Genomic DNA, 20,054 nt, shown 5'->3' on the forward strand with positions numbered 1-20,054 from the left:
CTTTTCTTTCCTTTTTACACCAGCCATAGGAGGGAAGGAACAAGTCATAAAGGCTGGCAGAAAGAAGCTACAGATCATGCTGGGCACACATATGCAACAGTTAATTAGAGTGGAATAAGCCAAATCAAGGTGGGTCCCATGCAAGGACAGGCCAGAAGCAGATGGACGAAGCAGACAACAAGCCTGACCAAGTCAGGGGCCAGAGCTGGACAGATTACTGAGCAGCAAGCAAGCCAAAGTCAGGGCATCCATCAGTGTTGGGAAACCAAGGGCCAGGAAGAGGGCTGCAGGCATGGGAAGGACATGATTGAAGATCAGGGTGCCTGAGAGCCTCAGACATGAGGACCAGCTGCTCCTTGGCCTTGTGATGCACCTGGGCAGAGTAAATCCGTAGATTAGGAGATTTGAAGGCAAAGCCATAGAGAACAGCTACACAGGGAGAGGTGAATTTTAGTGAGAAACCCAAGTTGATTTCTGGCTCAGCAGAGCCCAACACCACAAAGACTGGAGCAAAGTACTCTCCTTGCCACACATCTATCTGGAAAAAGAAAAGGATTCTTCTTTCTCTAATTCTAGCTAAATATGGGCAGTGGCCACCTACTGCAGTTATCCTAAGCAAGGAAGGAAAGATTTTGACATCTGCAGTAACACTGCCATCCCAATCTCCAATGCCCCAGCAGCCAGAACAGAGGGCAATAAACCCAAAGCAAGCTGGGGCCAGACAATATCCTGGGGCACAGGTAATTTTTTTTCCTGGGGATGTGAAGGAAAGTCAGATTTAGTTAGGTAGTGATAGAAAAAGATTTTAGTTGAAGTTTCTGAATTATACCAAAGGATTGTGTTCTTTTACATTTTATGCCTTAGAACATTCCTATGTTTACTCCTGTGTTACTATTTTTATATGGTGACTGATCTTATTCATTTTGTTATTCTGCTGAAGAGTCCTTTTTGCCTTTACTCTCTGGCATCCATATTAAAGGATGGCAATGAGCCATTCTCAAGGCTGGCCACCATTAGAATTACCCACAGAGCTCTTTAAAAATGCCACTGTCCAGGCCCCGCTTCCTGCAATTCTAATTTAATTGGCGGGGGGATGTGGGTGGGAAGGTAGGAATTGGACATTGCACTTTTCAATAGCTCCCAAGAGATTCTAATGTACATCCAGGGGTGCAAACCAGTTGATTTCTGGTCAAGAATTCACAGCACTTTGCGGTAGCTACAGAAATGTGGATAAAGCCCCAAGAAAAAATTGGCAGTCTAAAACCTATGTTGCAAATTCAACATAGCACTTAAGCTTTACACACATCATTTTATACTTCTGTCACCATTTCACCATATCCCATACCTCCTACAGTTATTTCCTTGATACTGTTTTAAATCGATTCCAATTTTTACTTAAACTTATTTTTAAAAGAAACCAGTAGACCAGGGGTAATGGCAAGGTGACATAAAAGGCAAGAGCAAAAGAAGACAAGACAGTGTGGCTCCTGAGAGGAAAAAGCACTTAAGTGAGAAGACAGGGAGATGCGGGAAACCCAAGATCCAAGGGCACAGCTGGCCAGGTATCAGGGTGAGAAGGGTGGAAGTGTGGCAACAGGTTGGAGGGCAATAGAGGAATATCAGGTATTGTTTCAGGAGCAAGTGGTATGAGGCTATGCCTTTCCAGGATCCCTGGGGACAGAGAATGTGCTGAGGGAGCAGGGAGGCTGGAGGAGGCAGACATCTGGACCAGAGATGAAGGCAGGGCAGAGTGTGAGGCCCAGGCAGGGCTGGCAGAAACAAGGGAACCTGCACTGGATGGATGCGGCCAGCCATTTGTCAGGTCCCCAGGGACCCACCAAAACTCAACAACCACAAAAAACAATGTTACTTCTCGTCTCTTATATACCATTCACATTTTTTATCTGTATGAGCTCCTTTCTTTCAATGGACAGTCCCCACCTTAGGAACCATCTCCTTAGTCACCATCTATAAGCACAGAACACAATCAGCAGAGTTGATAAGCACCCAGTAACAAACACCATAAAAATAGCATCTGCTATTAATGAAATAAATAATCATGCCTAAGCAAGCTGGCAGTTCATTATCATATAAATCCTTAATATAGTTAAGTACAGCCCTAGAAAACAATCCCTTTTATTTTTACTTTTTTTAAATCCTTGCCCTCACCTGAACAATGCTGAGGGAAACACAAGGTGCATCAGCAATCACCAGGCATTTCTCTTTAAAGTTTATTTCCACTCCATGACATGTTTTAATGTTTCCTCCCTTTTCCTAGGTGTGTCAAAGCACAGGTTCATTTATCCCCAGTCACAGCCAAGAGAATGACTCAGACTGCAGACAGCTTGTCAATTAGTTCAACTTCCTGGACTACACTCATCATTTCCCACTTCTTCCTATTTCTTATTACCTCCTCACTTTCTTAAGGCCTATTACTTTCAAGATGACATGAGGCAGTGTAGAGAAAGTTGGGGTTCCTCACCTGACCCTAAACTACTTGATGATGTAACTGGCCTGCTGCTAGGCCACTGCTTTACACACCTGTAGCAATAAACTATTATTGGCTGATTCAGTATATAAGCAGAGACAGGAGGAGGATTACAGACCTGCAGATTGTTGGGTGCAAACATAATTCTAGTGCTTGACCTATCACTGGGAGAACAAAATGGGTAATAAACCCTTTCACCCCAAGAACATTCCATTGTCATTCCCCAGTATCACTGAATCCATAGTGAACTTCCCTGGGGCTGAAACCCATCGGCAAGACAGGCAGGACAATGATGAGGGTGAAATGACATAAAATCCTAACACAGATGAAAGGAGCTAAATTCTGTTACACTAAAGAGGGAGCCAAGAGAACTCAGTACTCGGAAGGATGGGTTCCATCCTCACCCATTCAATAAGTATTTATTGAGCATGTCCATGAGCTGGTTCAGTCCAACGGGCCACTTCAAAGCATGCCACTGTCTATATGACGTTAGCTAACACTAGTTATTGGAGTGATGTTGCTATACCCAAACTGTTTGAACATGGATGAGGGTGTGCACATATGCACACATGTACATGTGTAATACTGTGATACCCACTAACCAGAACTAGGCAACATATACCAAACCCCCAAAAGCCTGGAAATAAGTTGCCCTACACAGCAAAGAGCTGCTAGTCTAAGGCCTCACATTTTAAAAAAAGGGCTGAAGATAATGTTTATGAAAGACCAAAAATTTCCTATTACAGCCATAAATGCATGGAAGACCACATAATTCTGGCAACCAGTTTTTGCTATTCGGGGGCATAGGCTTATCCATCAGTCCATAAATTCATGAACCTGACACTTTTAAGAAAACCTCATACTTTTACATGCACTAACAATACATTTCCCCAAAATTCTATAATATAGTTATTGGTATTACTAATAATACCATTTTTTAGATTAACAAACTGAGGTTCAATTTGAAGAAAAATCATTCACTCAAGGGCACTTAGAGAATAATAGAGCCAGAACTTGAACCTAAGTTTGCAACTCCTGGATGCAAGCATTTTCTAAAAAATAGAAATAAATTAGTAGTAGTACAGCTTAAGCACTAATATCTAGTTTCTTCTTATAATTGGCCTCATATGTTAGTTAGAATTTTGTTTTAATTCACATAAGTATAAATGACCTCTAAATCTCTAACAATTCTTAATTGGACTTTTCTCAGGTCCTGGTTATTATATAGCATCTGTTCCTGTCTTTTCCAGGATGTTTACAGGAGAGTGAGAATGAACTGCCTTGGCAATGAAAACAAACACTTAAGGTCAGTTTTGTCATGCAGAGCATTAGGATAAGTTATTTCACTTGCAGTTTCTCACCTAACCCCTACAGCAACCCTCTGAGTTGGTGCTATTACTGTATTATCATCATCATCCTCTTTTACAATGAAGGAAAGGAGGCACCAAGAGGGGAAGAAACTTGCCTGAGGTCACACACATAAGGGAGAGTCACACCTGTGGTCTCCTTCCCCATCCCCCAGTCTATGGTCACCACCAGCAAGAAGTTCTGGCTCTCTCCTTAACACTCGCATCTCATCTCAAGTTTTAGCTCCCACGGGCCTGTTTCTCAGAGCTAGTGAGAGACTGGTTTTCACATGTGCCGGTTTGGTTTCCTCCATCTTTGATTTCTCCCTGATAAAAGCCCTGGTTCACCTGCTATTGCAGCTCTCTGCTTCCACCTGTATTGACCTCCTGACCTAGGAACACCTGAGACTGTTCCCCATGGAGATGAGCACACCTTGGGGTGGATAGCAGGGCTTCCCCAGGGTCATCTTTTCCATCGGGGGTTTGATCGCATTCTTGCCAAAACCTCTTAAAGCAGCCAAACCTTTTAAAAATAACACTCAACATTTTAAAAAATCAATTACTCAACCAAGTTAACAATGGATTTTCCTTACAACAGAATGCCTGTATTTCACATTACCAGGAAATTTAAATCACAATAACATTTGATGGTCAAATGTATTAAAATGTATTCTTCATTAACCTGAAGAATAAAACCAACTTTCCCTTTCCTTCCCATGGCTGTAAATTCTGTCCTGGCTCCATGTACAGATAATCCACAGAGGGAGTGTCCTCAGCACAGGATAGTGTCATGATGCTGAGAGGTGTGTACAGAGGAAATGAGCACTTACAGAGCACCCACTGTGCACCAGACATTGTTATAAGTTTTACAGGTATGAATTAAATAATTCCACCGCAACCCTAGTAGACAGAGCTTACCATGCCTATTTTACAGATGGGCAAGTTCAGAAAGGTCACATAAATCAGCCTAAAGTCACAGCTGGTAAGTGGCAGAGCTGAGATTTGAGCCTGCATCTTTTGCCCCCAGCCTCTTGCTGCAGGGACCATTCTCCTTGCTGCACTGCTTCTCAGGGCATTCTATCGGGAGCCCTGCAAGACAGGGCTTAATTTGTCTTTGACCACAGTACTGAGCTTGAAGAAAAATTTAGCAAGAAATGAGATCCTGACATACAGATGCTCTGCAAATGGCCCTGTGCTTCCAATTCCCAGCTGGGTCACAAATGTCCCCAGAAAAACAGCCTTTCTTTCCATGGGTTGTCTGCTCCCCTATTTCATTCCCTCTTCTTGCTCTTCTCCCTCTCTGCTATGTCTTTCCATGTGTGTGTGTCTCTGACTCTGTCTCCCTCTCTCTCTCTCTCTCTCTCTCTCTCTCTCTTTCTCACACTCACACATACACACACACCCTCCCTCTTTCTCTCTCTCTTTCTCCTTCTCTCTCAGGCATACCTCGATCCAGCAGCCGGAGCAGGCGGAGATACCAGAGATACCACTGGTCCCAGAAGCGGTCCGTCATCCCACCCTGAACTCATCCTTCACAGCCAGTCCTCTCGTAGAGCCTGGTCCACCACCGTCGACTCGAGGAAGCCAGAATTACTTGACGCTGGGCTCACACGCAGCCTGCTCTCAGCAAATGCCTGCCTGAGAAGACAGCCACCAGTCCTCCCACACAGAGGCTGACTGTGCCGGGAGCCTGTTTCACAGCAACAAAGGAACAAGTGCAGAACATGCCGCCTTCTGCAGATTGAGCTTGAATGGGCCGAGGGGTGGTCAGAGATGCAGGGGAGGGGAGCCAGGGAGGGCTCTCACAAAGAGGAGAGGTTAGGGGTGGTCTTGGGAATGAAAATCCAGTCAAACCATGTCCCGAATTTCATTCCAGGATCTTCTCTGCTAGGACAGGGATGGGAAGCAACCAGCTCAGCCATCCTGGACTCTGAGACCAGCCCAGAAGTCCCAGAGCCTCAATGCCTGGTTCCATGGGGACCACAGACATTCCTTCTCTGAGACTGCCAGGCCTATGCAACCAGAAAAAGGCCAAAGACCCTTCTCCCCACATCCCTCTGTGGATCCTCTGTTACAGTGGAGACAGCAAAAGCCCTGGAGTTGCAGTAATGAGTTCAAATCCTGCTACAACATAATAGTTACCTGGCCTCTATCAAGTTACTTTAACTCCCTAAGCCCCAGCTTCCTCCTCTGTAAACTGGAGAGAAGAGAGTTTGCCTCGCAGAGGAAAGAAGAATGAGACATTTCTGGGGTGTCACTTGGTAGAGAGCAGTACTCAAGCATTCGTTCCCCCTTTCCTTCTAACCTCTCTCCCTCTTGCCAAAGTCTCAGTGCCCACACGTCCATACATGCCATGGCCTATCTCCAAGCCTTTTCTCTGGCTCTCCCTGCCAATAGCACAGCCTCCCCTGATTTTTCCATCTAACTCCAATGCCACAGAATCAGGCAGCTTCTTCTTCCTTTATATTTCATTTCATTTTCTTCTTTGTACGAGACTCTGCACCCTTACATGACCATAAATTCCATATAGATAGATAGGATCAGCTTTGTAATCAGCTTTGTATCCTCAAAAGTACCTCACATAGTGCCTTCAACTTTGCAATGTTCGAGTATGTACTAACTGAATGAATGAACTAATGAATGTACTACTAATGAATGAACAGGCAAGCAAGTCTGGGTACCACACATGATTTCATTTCTATGGCAGGAAGAGGGATGGACTATGGGGACCCCAGTCCACGGGCACTGCCTTAGGCCTGTAGAAGACAGGGCAGCCTGTCTTTGCCCTGCTGGGAACCCATTTTACAGTAGACTGGCCACCCACACAGGGAGACCATGCCCCTGGTGCTTGGGAGAACTACTCACAGAACTGAAACCCAAGGGGGCGCCAAGACTTGCACTCTGAGCCTAAAAACTACCCAGCGACCACATGCATATCCATCAAAGCTTTTCCTTTAGCCTAGTGCATGTCAACAATACCTTCTCACTGCCCTAATACACATGTTGGCAGCACAGGCCTCCTGGTCTCCATTGGGCAGCTGCTGGGAGCCATCCTCCCTCAACAGCTGCTCTTCCTGGGCAGGCTAAGCAAGATGACATAGGCTGTACATTCTGACAAAACTCAAGACTCAAGAGGAAGCATGTCCAGGGGTCAGGATATGGGAGGGAGAAGGACAAAGTGAGCAGAGCTTGCTGTGCACCAGCACCACACTGCATTGTGGTTCCTTCTTAAAGGGCAGCACTGGAGCTAAGCAGATGCTACTGCCCAAAAGCTACTGTTAGGCTTCCTTAGGATGATTTTATTATTACCTTAAATGGACAAGACTCCAGTGTGCAGTTAACATAAGAATGCAAACCCTTCCCACTTGAGAGAGAAATGCACTGACTCAGTAGCCTCCCTGCTCCTTCAAGAAAAACAAAATCCATCATTCAGGTGTGGCCAATACTTGCTAGTTTACAAGTACTTTCCCATCAAGCATCTTCTTTGGGCCTTTTAACAGTTCTGCATGGTCTGCAGGATGGGGATCGCTTTCCCCAGTCCACAGAAGAGAAAAACCCATGTTCCAAAGGTTAAATAACTTACTTATGATCAAATACCTATTAGGTAGCTGAGTTGAGAAAGAAAATGTGTCATCTGTCTCCTCCTGAAGAGAGTTCCTGGGGCTCTGAGGAACTGTGACATCTTTCACAGGGTAGCGGAAGCCCGCACAGTAGGTCAGGATCTGGAGGAAACAGAGGACTTTCCCAGGCAATGGTGACATGCCACAGGCACAGGCTGAGTAAAGGGCCTGTAAGTGGTCACTTACTAATGGCCTTTCATCTTTTTCTTTGGCTCCTGGCTTGTGGATGCCAAGGGAGAGCATTTCCACATGAAAAAGTGGTTTTCTCTAACCTAGCTTGGGAGAAATCTGGAGAGGGGTGCACATGTGGTTCCCACCATGCAGGAGACCTAGAGAGAAATGGGCTGTGAGCAGAAAGTCCCAGTGACTATGTGGATACTGTGTAAGCCAGAGTGCCGCAGTGAGGATAGGACCACTATTCCACCCCCAATTCTTGGGCTTGGAGGAAGAAGCTGGCCCTGTTCCCCTGCTATGGGCAAAATGCTCCACACATTTTCAAAGAAAAAAAGGGAATAAAGACATTAAAAAGAATAATATTGGTGCAAGCACTCCCCCACAAACTGTGAATCTAAGAACATAAGTTATTACCTGTTGGGTCAGGCCCAGGATGAACCTATTCAGTCAGGAATTGTACTAAAGAGTGGCTTAAAACCATCACACTGGGCTGCTTAGAGCTCCTCAGCCCACCACTGCTCATTTCTCTAACTCCCACAGTGCCTCCTAAGTCTTACTTTAAATGCAGGCCCTCTAGAAGTTGAGTAAAATGTTCCAAGAGACTGTCAGGGTTGCCATTTAGCTGCAGCGCTATTAGAAAGGACAGGGTGTTGGCCAGGACAGAGTTTTATTAGATTGTGCAGTTGTTTTGTCTTAAACAACGGCTCCTTCTTTCACCATGGTCAAAGTAAGCACCATTTCCACTGGTATGGTCCCTCCAGTCCACCCAGCTGACTACACAACATGCTCTCCAGGCCACCACAGCCTGTCCATGCAGAGGGCTGGTGCACCGGTTACTTAATGTCACAACATAGATGTGTTGCCTTCTCTTCACTGTTCCTTCTTCTTAACTTGGCAATATTGTTTCTCTCTCTCTCTCTCTACCCGCCCCAACATGAAAACATTGTGTTCCCGATCAGATAAAGCCAACACAAGTGTATGGAGCAGAAGGCAAGCAGCATGGAGGGAGGAGAGAACCAATTGTGTCCCAAATCTTTCCCACTCATCTCCCGGGACAATAATGACCCCTGTTCCTGCTGCAGCACTGTCCAGCAGCTTGGACACATGGGGCTAACCGACGAGTGGAGGCCACACAGGAGGCGGTACAGTTGCTAGTGTCTTCATACCAGAGTGAAGACTCTCTGCGGACATGGCATTCTCCCCCACCCCCACCTAGGAAGTGGGCTCCACCAGGCTGCCATTTTGCCCTGCAAGCTGTGTTTCAGTTGCAACATGAATCAAACACTCCAGCAGACACCATGCTCAGCCACCTCCCACACCACTTCTGTCCCCTTAGGGATTAGCATCCAAGTGGTGAAGTGAAGCCTGTGGCCAACACATTCTCAGTGACACCACCCTGAGATGGGATGGAAGCCTGCCAGTCTCTCCCATGAGATCCTGGTGTCCCCAGGTAAATAGGCTCCTTAGCTGCACACCTGAGGACAATACCAAAGAAAAATATCACCTATCACACTGAAATTCAAGACTACTTATCCCAAGAGGCCTTTTCCAGCTAACCCCATTCATTCTCTATGTCAGAGGTTCTCAAAGTTTAATGGGCAGCAGAATCATCTTAGAATGTCAGTTATCCATGCAGATAACTAGGCCTCACTCCCAGAGGGCTGAATGTTTAACAAGCTCCCCAGACGATCCTGAAACAGTGATCTATCTGCTTGTCTCTTAAATGTAGCACTGCCTTCATTAAACTATTTTGGTTGAATTCTAGAGTATACCCCACCTCTCCATATACCCTAAGGGTCCAACAGGAATGGGGATTCTGAGTCCTAAATTACAACAGAGTGCCCTGGAAGATAAAAAGAGGTCCTGCCTCCCCTCAAGGCCCAGCAGATGCCACAGACCAGGGGCTGAGAAGCTGCCCACCAGGAGGCTGAGAAATCAGCCTCATTTCTCCACAGGCTCAAGATGGTGTTCATTCTGCCTTGGCTCCACCACACATCTGTACAGTGGCTTTAAATGTCACCTCAAATATCAGGCCAGGCAGCAGGAGGGAAAAAAGGAAGCTAGTTAACCTGCCTTGCCCTGGCTTTTGTGCAGCTTTCATCCTTGCTCACCACCGACCTCCACTGAGATCTTTAACTGTCCTCTGCCAAGGAAACCCCAGGTCATGAGGACTTCACACAACCTCTCACTGCACTGAACTCTAAACCATGTTGTTAAATGGGGAAAAAGCAATCCCTCCCTCCCTTACCCCACCGATTCCCTGAGCATCTGTAGTTCACTCACCAGTTGATTAAAAACTCCATGTTGTTCCGAATCTCCAACCACAGCATGCCACCCCATACTCCTGCCCTGTGGCCCTAGAACCAGACCTTTCACCTCTTTCTCTGACTTTTCAAATCTCACCCATCCTGGGCCATGGAATTATTATGATAATCTCATCCCCTCTAAGGTTTTCAGGATAAGATCTTAATAGGCCCTTACATTTTGGCAAAAGATACTGCCTTAGGTAAAAGGAAAGAATTTTAAAAAAGCTCATAGATACAGAGAACAGATTGGTAGTTGCCAAAGGCCAAGGTAGGGGGTGGCGATAAGTGAAGGGTATCAAAAGTTACAAACTTCCAGTTTTAAAATACATAAGTCATAGGAATGTAATGTACAGCATGGCAGTTACATAATACTATAATAATTATAATACAATAAATAATATTTGAAATTTACTAAGAGAAATTTGTATATTTGAAAGTTACTAAGAGAGTAGTTCTGAAAAGTTTCTTATCACATACACACCCACACAAACACACACACATAAACTGTAACTGTGGTAACAGATATTAACTAGACTTATTGTAGTGACCATTCAATATAAACAAATATATAAATATAAACAAATATTGAATCATTATGCTGTATACCTGAAATTAATATAATGTTGTATATCAATTATACCTCAATTTAAAAAAAAGGAAATGAAAAAAAAAGTATGGTGCATTTCTACCATCACCAGGAATGCTGAATTAACATTTTATTTTGAAGACTTTTGTATATGTACATGTTCTGAAGTCAAAGCTTAATTTTTCAAATTATAATCTGGAATGACAAGTAAATTTACTGAATTTTAAAAAAAAAGAAAAAAGAAGGAAGACAACTGGAAGTCCAGGCCTTAGATAAGGAGGAGAGTCCCGGATTCTCGTCCCTGAGCTGTTGCAGGCTTTTTGCCTGTCAGGCCATCCTGAGGAAGGCAACGCAAGGGAGCTGGTACCTCCTCTGCCCTCCTTCACCCAGTCCCTGATCTCCAATTTCCTACCCAGAATATGTCCACCTACCTTCTTCAAAGCACCTAAATTACAAAGTAGTTCTCCTTGAAGAAAAAAATAAAAAGAAAAACAAATAAATAGTTGGAGAGAAAGAACACCTCAGAACCTGACCCAGGAGTACTAGGTAATCCAGAGCATTCATTATTGCCTCCTTATGTTTCCCTCACAGCCAGCATTACTGGCTGTGAGGTGCGTCCACCTTACCCCCGACCCCAAGATCAGTCTCTTCACCCATCAAAAGAGGCAGTGTGACTCAATGATCTAAAGGCACCTCAAGTGTGGTGGCCATTCACCCCCATGAGGTTTGGTCTCCCTTAACTGTTGCTCCCATCTCTTAATTCCCATAGGTCACTGAAATAGAATCAGGAAAACTTAAGCTGTCAGTCACCACAGCTGAAACCTCCTTCCTCACCCAGCCCATGGAGAGCCCTACTGTGGAGGATTCTCTCCCTTCTCCTCTCTTCATTCTATGCCTTTGACATCTCTTGCAAGGACTTTTCTAAACAGCCCCACTTAGCACGTCTCCCCAGTAAAATCAGGCACCAGATTATGATGACTGGGATTGATAATAATGAATGTGAAGTTCCATAGGATCAATAAGAGCCCACTGTCCCACCAAAGACATACCACACTTTGGTTAATATATATCTAGAACTAAACCTTTTTTTCTATATGTTGTTGGGGTATTTGTTTTTTTAGAAAATATATAATCTGTGTGTGTTCCATAGGGCAATTCACCATTGCATCAGAATATTTGATTAGCCTGAATACCTACCTTAATGCCCCTCTCTGCACCCCCACCCAATACATACACACCAGGCTGGATAACCAGAGTAGCTGAACAACCAATTTGAATTCTCTCTTCCTTGGCTCTTATTTTCAAAATGAGAAGAATCAATTGCCATGATCACTTTACTTTTTTAGCAAATGAATTCTGTTTATGGTTCTTAAAAATGATCAATTCCCATCAATCCTATAAATAATATCCTTATAATCTGTTTATATTGTTAATGTGAGGCCTTCTAGGTATTGGGAAGGGACCTGAAATATGGAATCAGACCAGCTGGGTTCAAATCCCAAATCTTTTTCTAGCTGATTTTAAGCAAATCACTTAATTTCTCTAAATCTCAGTTTCTTCATCTTTTGGATGAATATAAGGCTGATGTTATAGAATGTAAAAATCTTCACAAGGGAAAACCAAAATAACATGTACAAAATACAAAGCACTGTACCTAATACCAAGTAGGTGCTTAATAAAATTAGTGCCCTCTCCCACAATAGAAAACAAGCTCATTCAGGGTGAAAGTCCCAATTCATGGGCCTAGTGGATAGATAAGCCAGTAAAAAACAGCATCAGCTCTGCTACGAGAACAACTCTCAGTTGTTCTATTACATTGTATACACGAAATTAATATAATGTTGTATATCAATTATACCTCAATTTAAAAAAAAGGAAATGAAAAAACTAGTGGCCCTTATGAAAATATCATTAAGGACAAGTCACTGCTCCAAATCCCCAGGTTCTCTACCTGCCCTTCAGGCAGGGGCAGATCCCTAGATCTTGCTTGCCCAACTTCCCCAACTCATCTGGCTCCCTCCATCTTCCCTAACAGAGATTAGAAAGTTCCAAGATTCAGTTGTGGAAAATTCTTTGCCTAGGTCCATATGAACCAAGTGGATGAAGCTCCCTGCTGGGGTTTTCATGTATATGTGTATATATGTATATAAAAATCTGATAAGAATAAATTGATATAACATTTTTTAAAATCAATTTGGCAGTGTCTATCAACTGCCAAAGCACATAGCCTTCAGTCCAGCAAATCTAAAATTCCCACCTACTGCACTTAAAAACACATTGCAGTGTGTTCCATAATTGCCAAAAGCTGGAGATAACTAAATATCCATCAGTAAGGGACAAGTAAGATAAATTATGATGTAGTTATGATATACTCTATGTTATACTTTCAAACCATTAAAAAGGACAAGCAGGTTTATATACAGTGATATTAAAGAGTGTCCATGATATATTGTTGGGTGAGAGAATATAATTTGTGAAGTAATTTTACATCATTTGTGTTATCCCATTTTTGCATAAAAACAGATATGGATATATAAACACACAATACACACTATGGGTATGTATTTCAACATGCATAATAGGAAAAGAGTTCTGGTAGGATATGCACCAAATTGCTGATAGTGGTTATCCCTGGGCTATAGGGGAAGGTGGTTAGAGATTTGTATTTTATAAAATTTTATGTTGTTATAATTTTTTTACCATGAGCATTTGTTACTTTGGTAATTTTCAAAGCATTTAAGTATTTAGGCTGACTTAAATAGAAGCTTGTACCTTTTCTGGAAAACGGGTGTTGCCTTAGTCCCAGAACAGCAAGTTCCTTCTTCATCTACAACTTGTAGGAACTGGAATGTGAGGTGATCTCCAGAGACCCCACATGTCTTAATAACCAACACCCTAGACTTATATACCTGTCCACTGGCCTGAAGGTGTTGGTCATCCCCCTCTTTGCTCCACACCACTTGCTTTCCACAAGACTCCAGATGGGCACTCCATAGACTTAATGAATATTCAGTAAAACCCCAACTCTTCTCAAACCAGCCACTTATCAACTATTTAGACACCTTGAGGGACTTTGGTCAGAGACAGCAACTATGTTTCATCTCAAGTTCCAGTTCTAACCAAGGGGAAGTGATTGTCCAGAGCTTTATGTTAAATTAAGTTACTGTCTTTCCCTTTGCAATAATAAATATCTTGGAGACTACAAAAAAAGAAGAGATTCTGAAGCCACAGGCAGGACAGATGGGGAAAGAGTGGTGCATTCAATTAATGACGTCTTGCAGGACAAGGCAGGAAAAGCTGTAACACACAGGCCATCGAGTCTGCCATCCCTGTCCTTGTATAGTGGCCCACGACTCACCAACACTCAAGCTTTCAAATCTGCCATCTCTACTAGAAGTGTTATACTTTGGTTAGAGGTAACTGACAGTGGTGGGAAGTGGCTGAGGGAGAAATAAGGTGACAGCTGACTGTGACTGTATGACTGTCTCATTAAGTGCTGCATCTATCAGAAGACAAGGTGAAGATGTGGAGAGTCTGAGGAAGAGAACAATCCCCTAACAATAGGTGGAGATGTGGCCCCAAACAGCTGCAGACAGAAAGTTCTGAACACCTGGGTACAACACAGGCCTGAGGTAAGCCGAGTCTGGGCTCCACCTGTCACGTCTTACTGAGTTCCTTATCCTGAGGACTCAGTAATTGTGCCCACATAAGAACATGCCTTTCACAATTCGGAAATGTCCGAGTACCCTGTTAATTGGGAATTCACTCATCTTCTCTATCGCCACAATAAAAAACAGGATAAAAAAGCCCAAAGCCAAAAAAAATCTCAGAACTTCATGTATTGTAACTAAAAACACTCAATAAACAAAACCAGTCCTTGAGCTCCCTTGGGGAGTAATTGTCTAAGAATGCTTCTTTTCTTTCAGCTGGTGAGAGAGAGACACAGACATGCTAAGACTATGTGGAGCTCATCTTGAAATCATTAATTTTTTCCAAACACCAGTGTGCAGTTTGTGGGCTTTTCCTGAGCAAGTGGCAGCAAGCAGTGAGGAGGCTGCTGAGGACACCCCTCCTTGCAGATTCTGCCTGGGGGTTCAGAGAAAGTGGTCAGACGAAGCTTTGGGGGAATGGTGGGAAATTGGGAGGCAGGGTCTAAGGCCCAGGCACCATGACCTGCCACAGAGAGGCCTAGGATGACTCTGGATGGACTACTCCCAACCTGGGAAGACAGAGAGCAGAACCAATACCTGCACCCTTTTCAGGCCCATTTCTAGGGGTTGAGTTGGCAATCAATCAAAATATTCTTCCTTATCCATCCCTGGGTCACAACTTGTAACCCCAGCAATGACACACAGGGGCCCAGCAGCAAGAAAGGTTGGTCCAGTTTCTGGTAGAGGTCTTAAAATTCATTTCTCCTTCTCTCAGTTCAGGAATGAAGTCCACGGTGGAGAACACAGTTTGATCATCCATGATTAAACTTTTCTTTGTTGCACTAAGTCCATGCTCCCTAAGAAGGTGGGAACACTCTCCTCTGCAGTCGGTTCATAAAGAACAATATAACAAAATCTCCTCTGAGTCAAGGGAAAGTCTCCTCTGCCTGATGAAGGCAGACTCAACAATTAGGAATACCAGAATCCCTGTCGGTCTTAACTGGAACCTCTTAACTAGACATTCTCCAAACAGACTGCTACCATCAGGATCTATCCATATCCAACAGTGTACCAGAATTCTTCCTGGCAATCAGTGTCCCCCACACACAGACCTGAATGCTACCAAGACATCATATGCCCTGTCCATTACTTACTAGTTGTATGCAAATGATCAAGTTACTTAACCTCTTGTGCCTCCATTTCTGATCTGTAAAATGAGGATGATAACAGTATTTAATAAGTTAGAAATGTAAAGGGTTCCTGACACACAGTTAAGTACTACCTATGTGTTTATGATGATTATTATTATGTGCTCAGCCTTCAATTTCCACGTTGAACTGTTCTCTTCCCTCTGGACCTTTGTATATGCTCTTCCCATGCGTTAGAACATTGTTTCTTACCCTGTCTTCACCTGGCTATCTCTGCTAATTCTCTTAAGTCTCTAGGAAGCCTTCTGTGATATGGACTAGGCATCCCTGCATATGCACCCATCATACCCTGCACTTCCTCAGTATCATATTATATTCCAATTGTTTGTATGTCTATCTCCTTAATCAGGTCCTCTTCACTACTGTATCCCTGGTGCCCGTCACAGAGAAGGCACTCAATAAATATGCGTTCAGTGAATGAATGAATGAGGAAGAGGTGAAGAGTGGCCTTCATTCATTGAACAAGCATTTACTAGGTGCCAACCTATGTCATACCCTGGACTGTGCCTGGAAAATGTAATAAAGCAGAATACCCAGGCTGATCTCCAAGAACTTATGGTCTGAGAAGCAGAGCTTCTGCCTCCTAGCAGAAACCTAAGAAAAAACACAGGGTGGGTATAGTCTGGCCCAAAGCAGGAGGTCACCAGATACCAGAAGGAAGGGGTAGCTCTTGGAGGGAAATGTAGGTTTACCCAGAATAGGTCTGCTTAATTTGAACCAAGCAACAAAAGCCTTGAACCTAAGATTCAGTGTATCATCCCTGCATGTGAAGAATAAATGTTGTTCTGCATGACCTAAAAAAAACAAAAGGTGAACTCGTCTTTTTAAGGGTGGTTTATTTACCCAAGTATCAATTTAAGTCTTTGAAGAGAAACATTGGTCAGCACATTGCATCTATGATGTTTACAAACTGTCTTCACCAGGCTGTAAATGACAACAGAGATTACAGTTTCTGCATTTTTATGTGCCACCCCACTCCTGCCAGCCATTGGCATCAAGAGCCTAGCAAAGTGCCTTGCCCAGAGTAAAAGAACATTGCAGTATGAAAACGGGGAACAGCTCTCTCCTTTTGTATCATTTCCTCCCTTCTGTGTTTTTCACTATGTTTATGTTTATTTTGTTTATTAGCTTAAGGGAAAAGAAAAAGGAAACATCAGGAGTGGTGTTGTTCTACTTTTCTGAAGAAGAACCGACACCACCGCCATCTCACTCATCAAACCAAGTCAGCTGTGGGATTTTGGAGATCTACTTGGCTATAACTTTGCCAGAAGCCTTTGATAGCTCAGGCTCACTGAAGGAAAATTAAGAAAACAGAATTTCTACTTATAGTAAGAAAAAGCCAAAGCAACTTTTCCCTTGGAGATTACATCATAGATACTTGAGGTTATGTTTTCCATCCTGGTTGCCCTAAAAAATGAGGCAACATAGGAGCTTATCCTCAATGAAAGTTCAAACCTGTCTACCTTCAGAAAGACAATGATGCTCCCAAACCCCAGCCCAGGGAGCAGGGGGACTCCAGAGCACTGCATCCTATGCAGTTGCAATATGACACACACACCAGAGTCCTGAGGTGGATGATGAAGGATGGAGGACGTCCGGAGAGGCACACTGCCTCCATCCTTCATCATCCACCTCAGGACTCTGGTCCCATTATCACTACCATTCTGAGAGTCATCTGTGGAATATAATATAATGAATTTCAAAGCCAGATAAAAGTGAACTGGAAATTATCTGCCCCATCATCTCCATTCTTTTTATGGATAATGAAGAGTAAGCTAGTAAGGCCTATGACTCAGAGAATGCCCTCCTGTCATGCATGCTAGACAGAGAAAACATGCACAGATGGCTGTGTCAATGAGCATATACATGCACATTGGCCTACAGTTGTGTTCATGTGAATATACCTCCCTATATTGCATCAGAGGCAGACAAATTAGCCTGAATAGCATTGGAAATATCACCCTAGGCACTGAGCTTGTCATTAAGGCAGCTGTGTCTCTACCATCAGATACAATCTCCCAGAGAGACCAACTGGTTTGGGAACATAGAGATAAGAAGGGCAATCTGGGAACAGATAACTTATTTTTTCCTGATATCTTTGAGATTGAATGCACTCTTACATGGAGGTACATAGAAACATTTCTAATTAAAATGTTACTGGGATCTGTTTTAGATGATACTTACCCAAGGGCAGTGTGTCCTCATATCCCTCCATGACAGGCCCAGCAGAATGGGTGGGAGTACTGTGTCTGGAGTTCAGCTAAACCTTTGATAAATGTCCTGTACAATATATTTGTAGATAAGATAATGAAAATTGAATGGGATAAGAGTAAAATTGGGTAGAGTGCTGTAGACAAACTGTAGAGTTCAACAAGGATAAACAGTGAGCTTCAGGTAGGATATGGGTTTCTGGTGGTGGCCACATAGTTCTCTCCTTGACCGTTGTGCTTGACTTTTAAAAAAAATATTATTTCCTAAGATGACAAGATGAAAGATATGTTTATAACATAGGTAGATAATAACAAAATTGGTATAGTGGGCTTGATACTATAATAGATGACCAAAGTCAATATGTAAACTTATCTCAGCAGATATGAATACTAGGTCAAAATTAACAAGGCCAAATTTTATGTGTAAGATCTACATTTTAAAATGAAAGTGTACAGCAACCGGGAAACACTTAACAAAATGGCAATGAGTACATACATATCAATAATTACTTTAAATGTAAATAAACTAAATGCTGCAAAAGACACAGGATGATACTTCTGAGAATCTACCCATAGAAAACAAAAGCATTAATTCTTGATGATATATGTACCTATGTTTATCCCATCATTATTTAAAATAGCCAAGATATGGAAGCAATCCAAGTGTCCACAAATAGATAAAGAAGATGGGGTACATAGACATAATGAAATATTATTTAGCCATTAAAAAGAAGGAAATCTTGCCATTTGTGACAATGTGGATGGGCCAGAGGATATTATGCTAAATGAAATAAGTCAGACAGGGAAAGAGAAATACCATATGATTTCACTTGCATGTGGAATTCAAAAAAAAAAAAGACAGAGAAAGACCCATAAATACTGGAAACAGGCTGTTGGTTACCATTGGAAAGGGTATGAGGGGATAGGTGAAATAGGTGAAGGGGACAAAGAGGTACAAACTTCAAACTGTAAAATAAATTAGTCACAGCAATGAAAATACAGCATATAGAGAATATAACCAATAATACTGTAATATCTCGGTATGGTAACAGGGGGTAACTACATTTACCATGGTGAGCATTGAGCAGTGTATATAATTATCCAATCACTATGTTGCACATCTGAAACCAATATAATATCACATATCAACTAAATTTCAATAAAAAATTTTAAAATACTTTTCCCCTCTTCTAAGAATCTGATGCTATGAATGTTACAATTGAAATAAAAAAATGAGTGGTGGGGAAAATAAGACTATTTTTACCCATGAAAAATTAATTAAAAGTTTAAACTATAAACTGATGAAATATGTAACTAAAATAAAATGCAAATGGAAAAATTACTCACTTAACAATTCCAGTCCTTTGTATCTACCCTAGAGAAACACTTGTGTATGTCCATGCTTATTCACAAATGTTCTCAGCAGCACTATTTGTAATGGTAAAAAAGTAAATGAAAGTGAAAGGTAGAAACAATAGTAGAAGAATTACTAAGACAATTACGGAATATCCATAATGAGAAATACTACATAGATTTTCAAGACATGTCATTGCAGGAAGAAAAAGTTGCAAAATGATATGAAAAGCATGATATGTTAACCCCAGACATACAAACACACAGAAATTTCTACAGATATATATCTATATATGTAAATACATAGAAAGGTCTGGAAGGGTCCCTACTAACTGACGCCAGGATTTACACCTCCAGGGAGAAACTAAGTTGGTACAGTCAAAAAGGATTTGGTTTTACCTGCAATATCTGAAATTAAGAATGTATGTATAAAACTTTGAAATTCAGCTTTCTTTTTAAAGTTTTACTTTAAGCTTTTAAAAAAAGCTCCAAAATATGAAGAAGGGCAAATTCTTGGGCTTTCCATTACCCCAAACCTAAGGGGGATCAGCACTGTGGAAAGACAGCAGAAAGCAAATGCATACTACACTACACAGAGTGCATTTGAAGTTTGCTGTTCAGATAGCCTGCAAATACCAGGGATCACTAAACCAGTCCTGTCTGTGGCACACAGCACAATTAGACAAGGGCATGCATGGGCAAACTAGAATGTGACTAGAGGAAAGAAATGTCTATGGGGTGGTGTGTTCTGAAAAAGCATGACTTAAGAATAATAATTTAAGAACCCACCTCTATCAGTCTTAAGACGAGAAGATTATAGGGAGACAGGTTCCTTCAACTATCTGAGGTGTTACTATGCAGATGATGCAGTATAAACTTAGAATTATTTCTAGAGGGAAATACCAAAGCAAATAAATACAAGTGATTCTTCCTATTAGAAATTAAAAGAATTAAATACATCGAAGGTACCTCAGCTGTAAAATATAAAAAAAGCAAAATAAACAAAAATTAAAAGAAGAAATATTCTAATAAGAATGAATGACAATAGAAGAGTCTGTCATGCAAGATCATGAGCTTCCTGTCATTGGAGGCATTCAAGTAAGAGACTCCATA

At 42.3% G+C, this 20,054-nt stretch overlaps 1 protein-coding gene across 20 annotated transcripts in view; it reads right to left on the reverse strand.

Annotated features, from left to right (window-relative positions):
• KALRN (kalirin RhoGEF kinase) overlaps nucleotides 1–20,054 on the reverse strand; it is a 654,582-nt gene that overhangs the window by 590,410 nt on the left and 44,118 nt on the right. For 2 of the 20 annotated variants that reach the window (XM_037012971.2, XM_037012969.2), the window contains exon 1: nucleotides 5,281–7,209. The exons of 15 other annotated variants lie outside the window; for them this stretch is intronic. In XM_037012971.2, coding sequence (XP_036868866.1) covers nucleotides 5,281–5,347 — 67 coding nt within the window. In that variant the 5' untranslated portion in view covers nucleotides 5,348–7,209. Of the gene's footprint in view, nucleotides 1–5,280; nucleotides 7,231–20,054 lie in introns of those variants that run through there. 3 more of the 20 variants (XM_037012970.2, XM_037012972.2, XM_037012973.2) reach the window with 3 other exon arrangements.

The sequence above is a fragment of the Manis javanica genome, chromosome 3 (genome assembly GCF_040802235.1).
Source record: "Manis javanica isolate MJ-LG chromosome 3, MJ_LKY, whole genome shotgun sequence".
NCBI classification, from domain to species: Eukaryota; Metazoa; Chordata; class Mammalia; order Pholidota; family Manidae; genus Manis; species Manis javanica.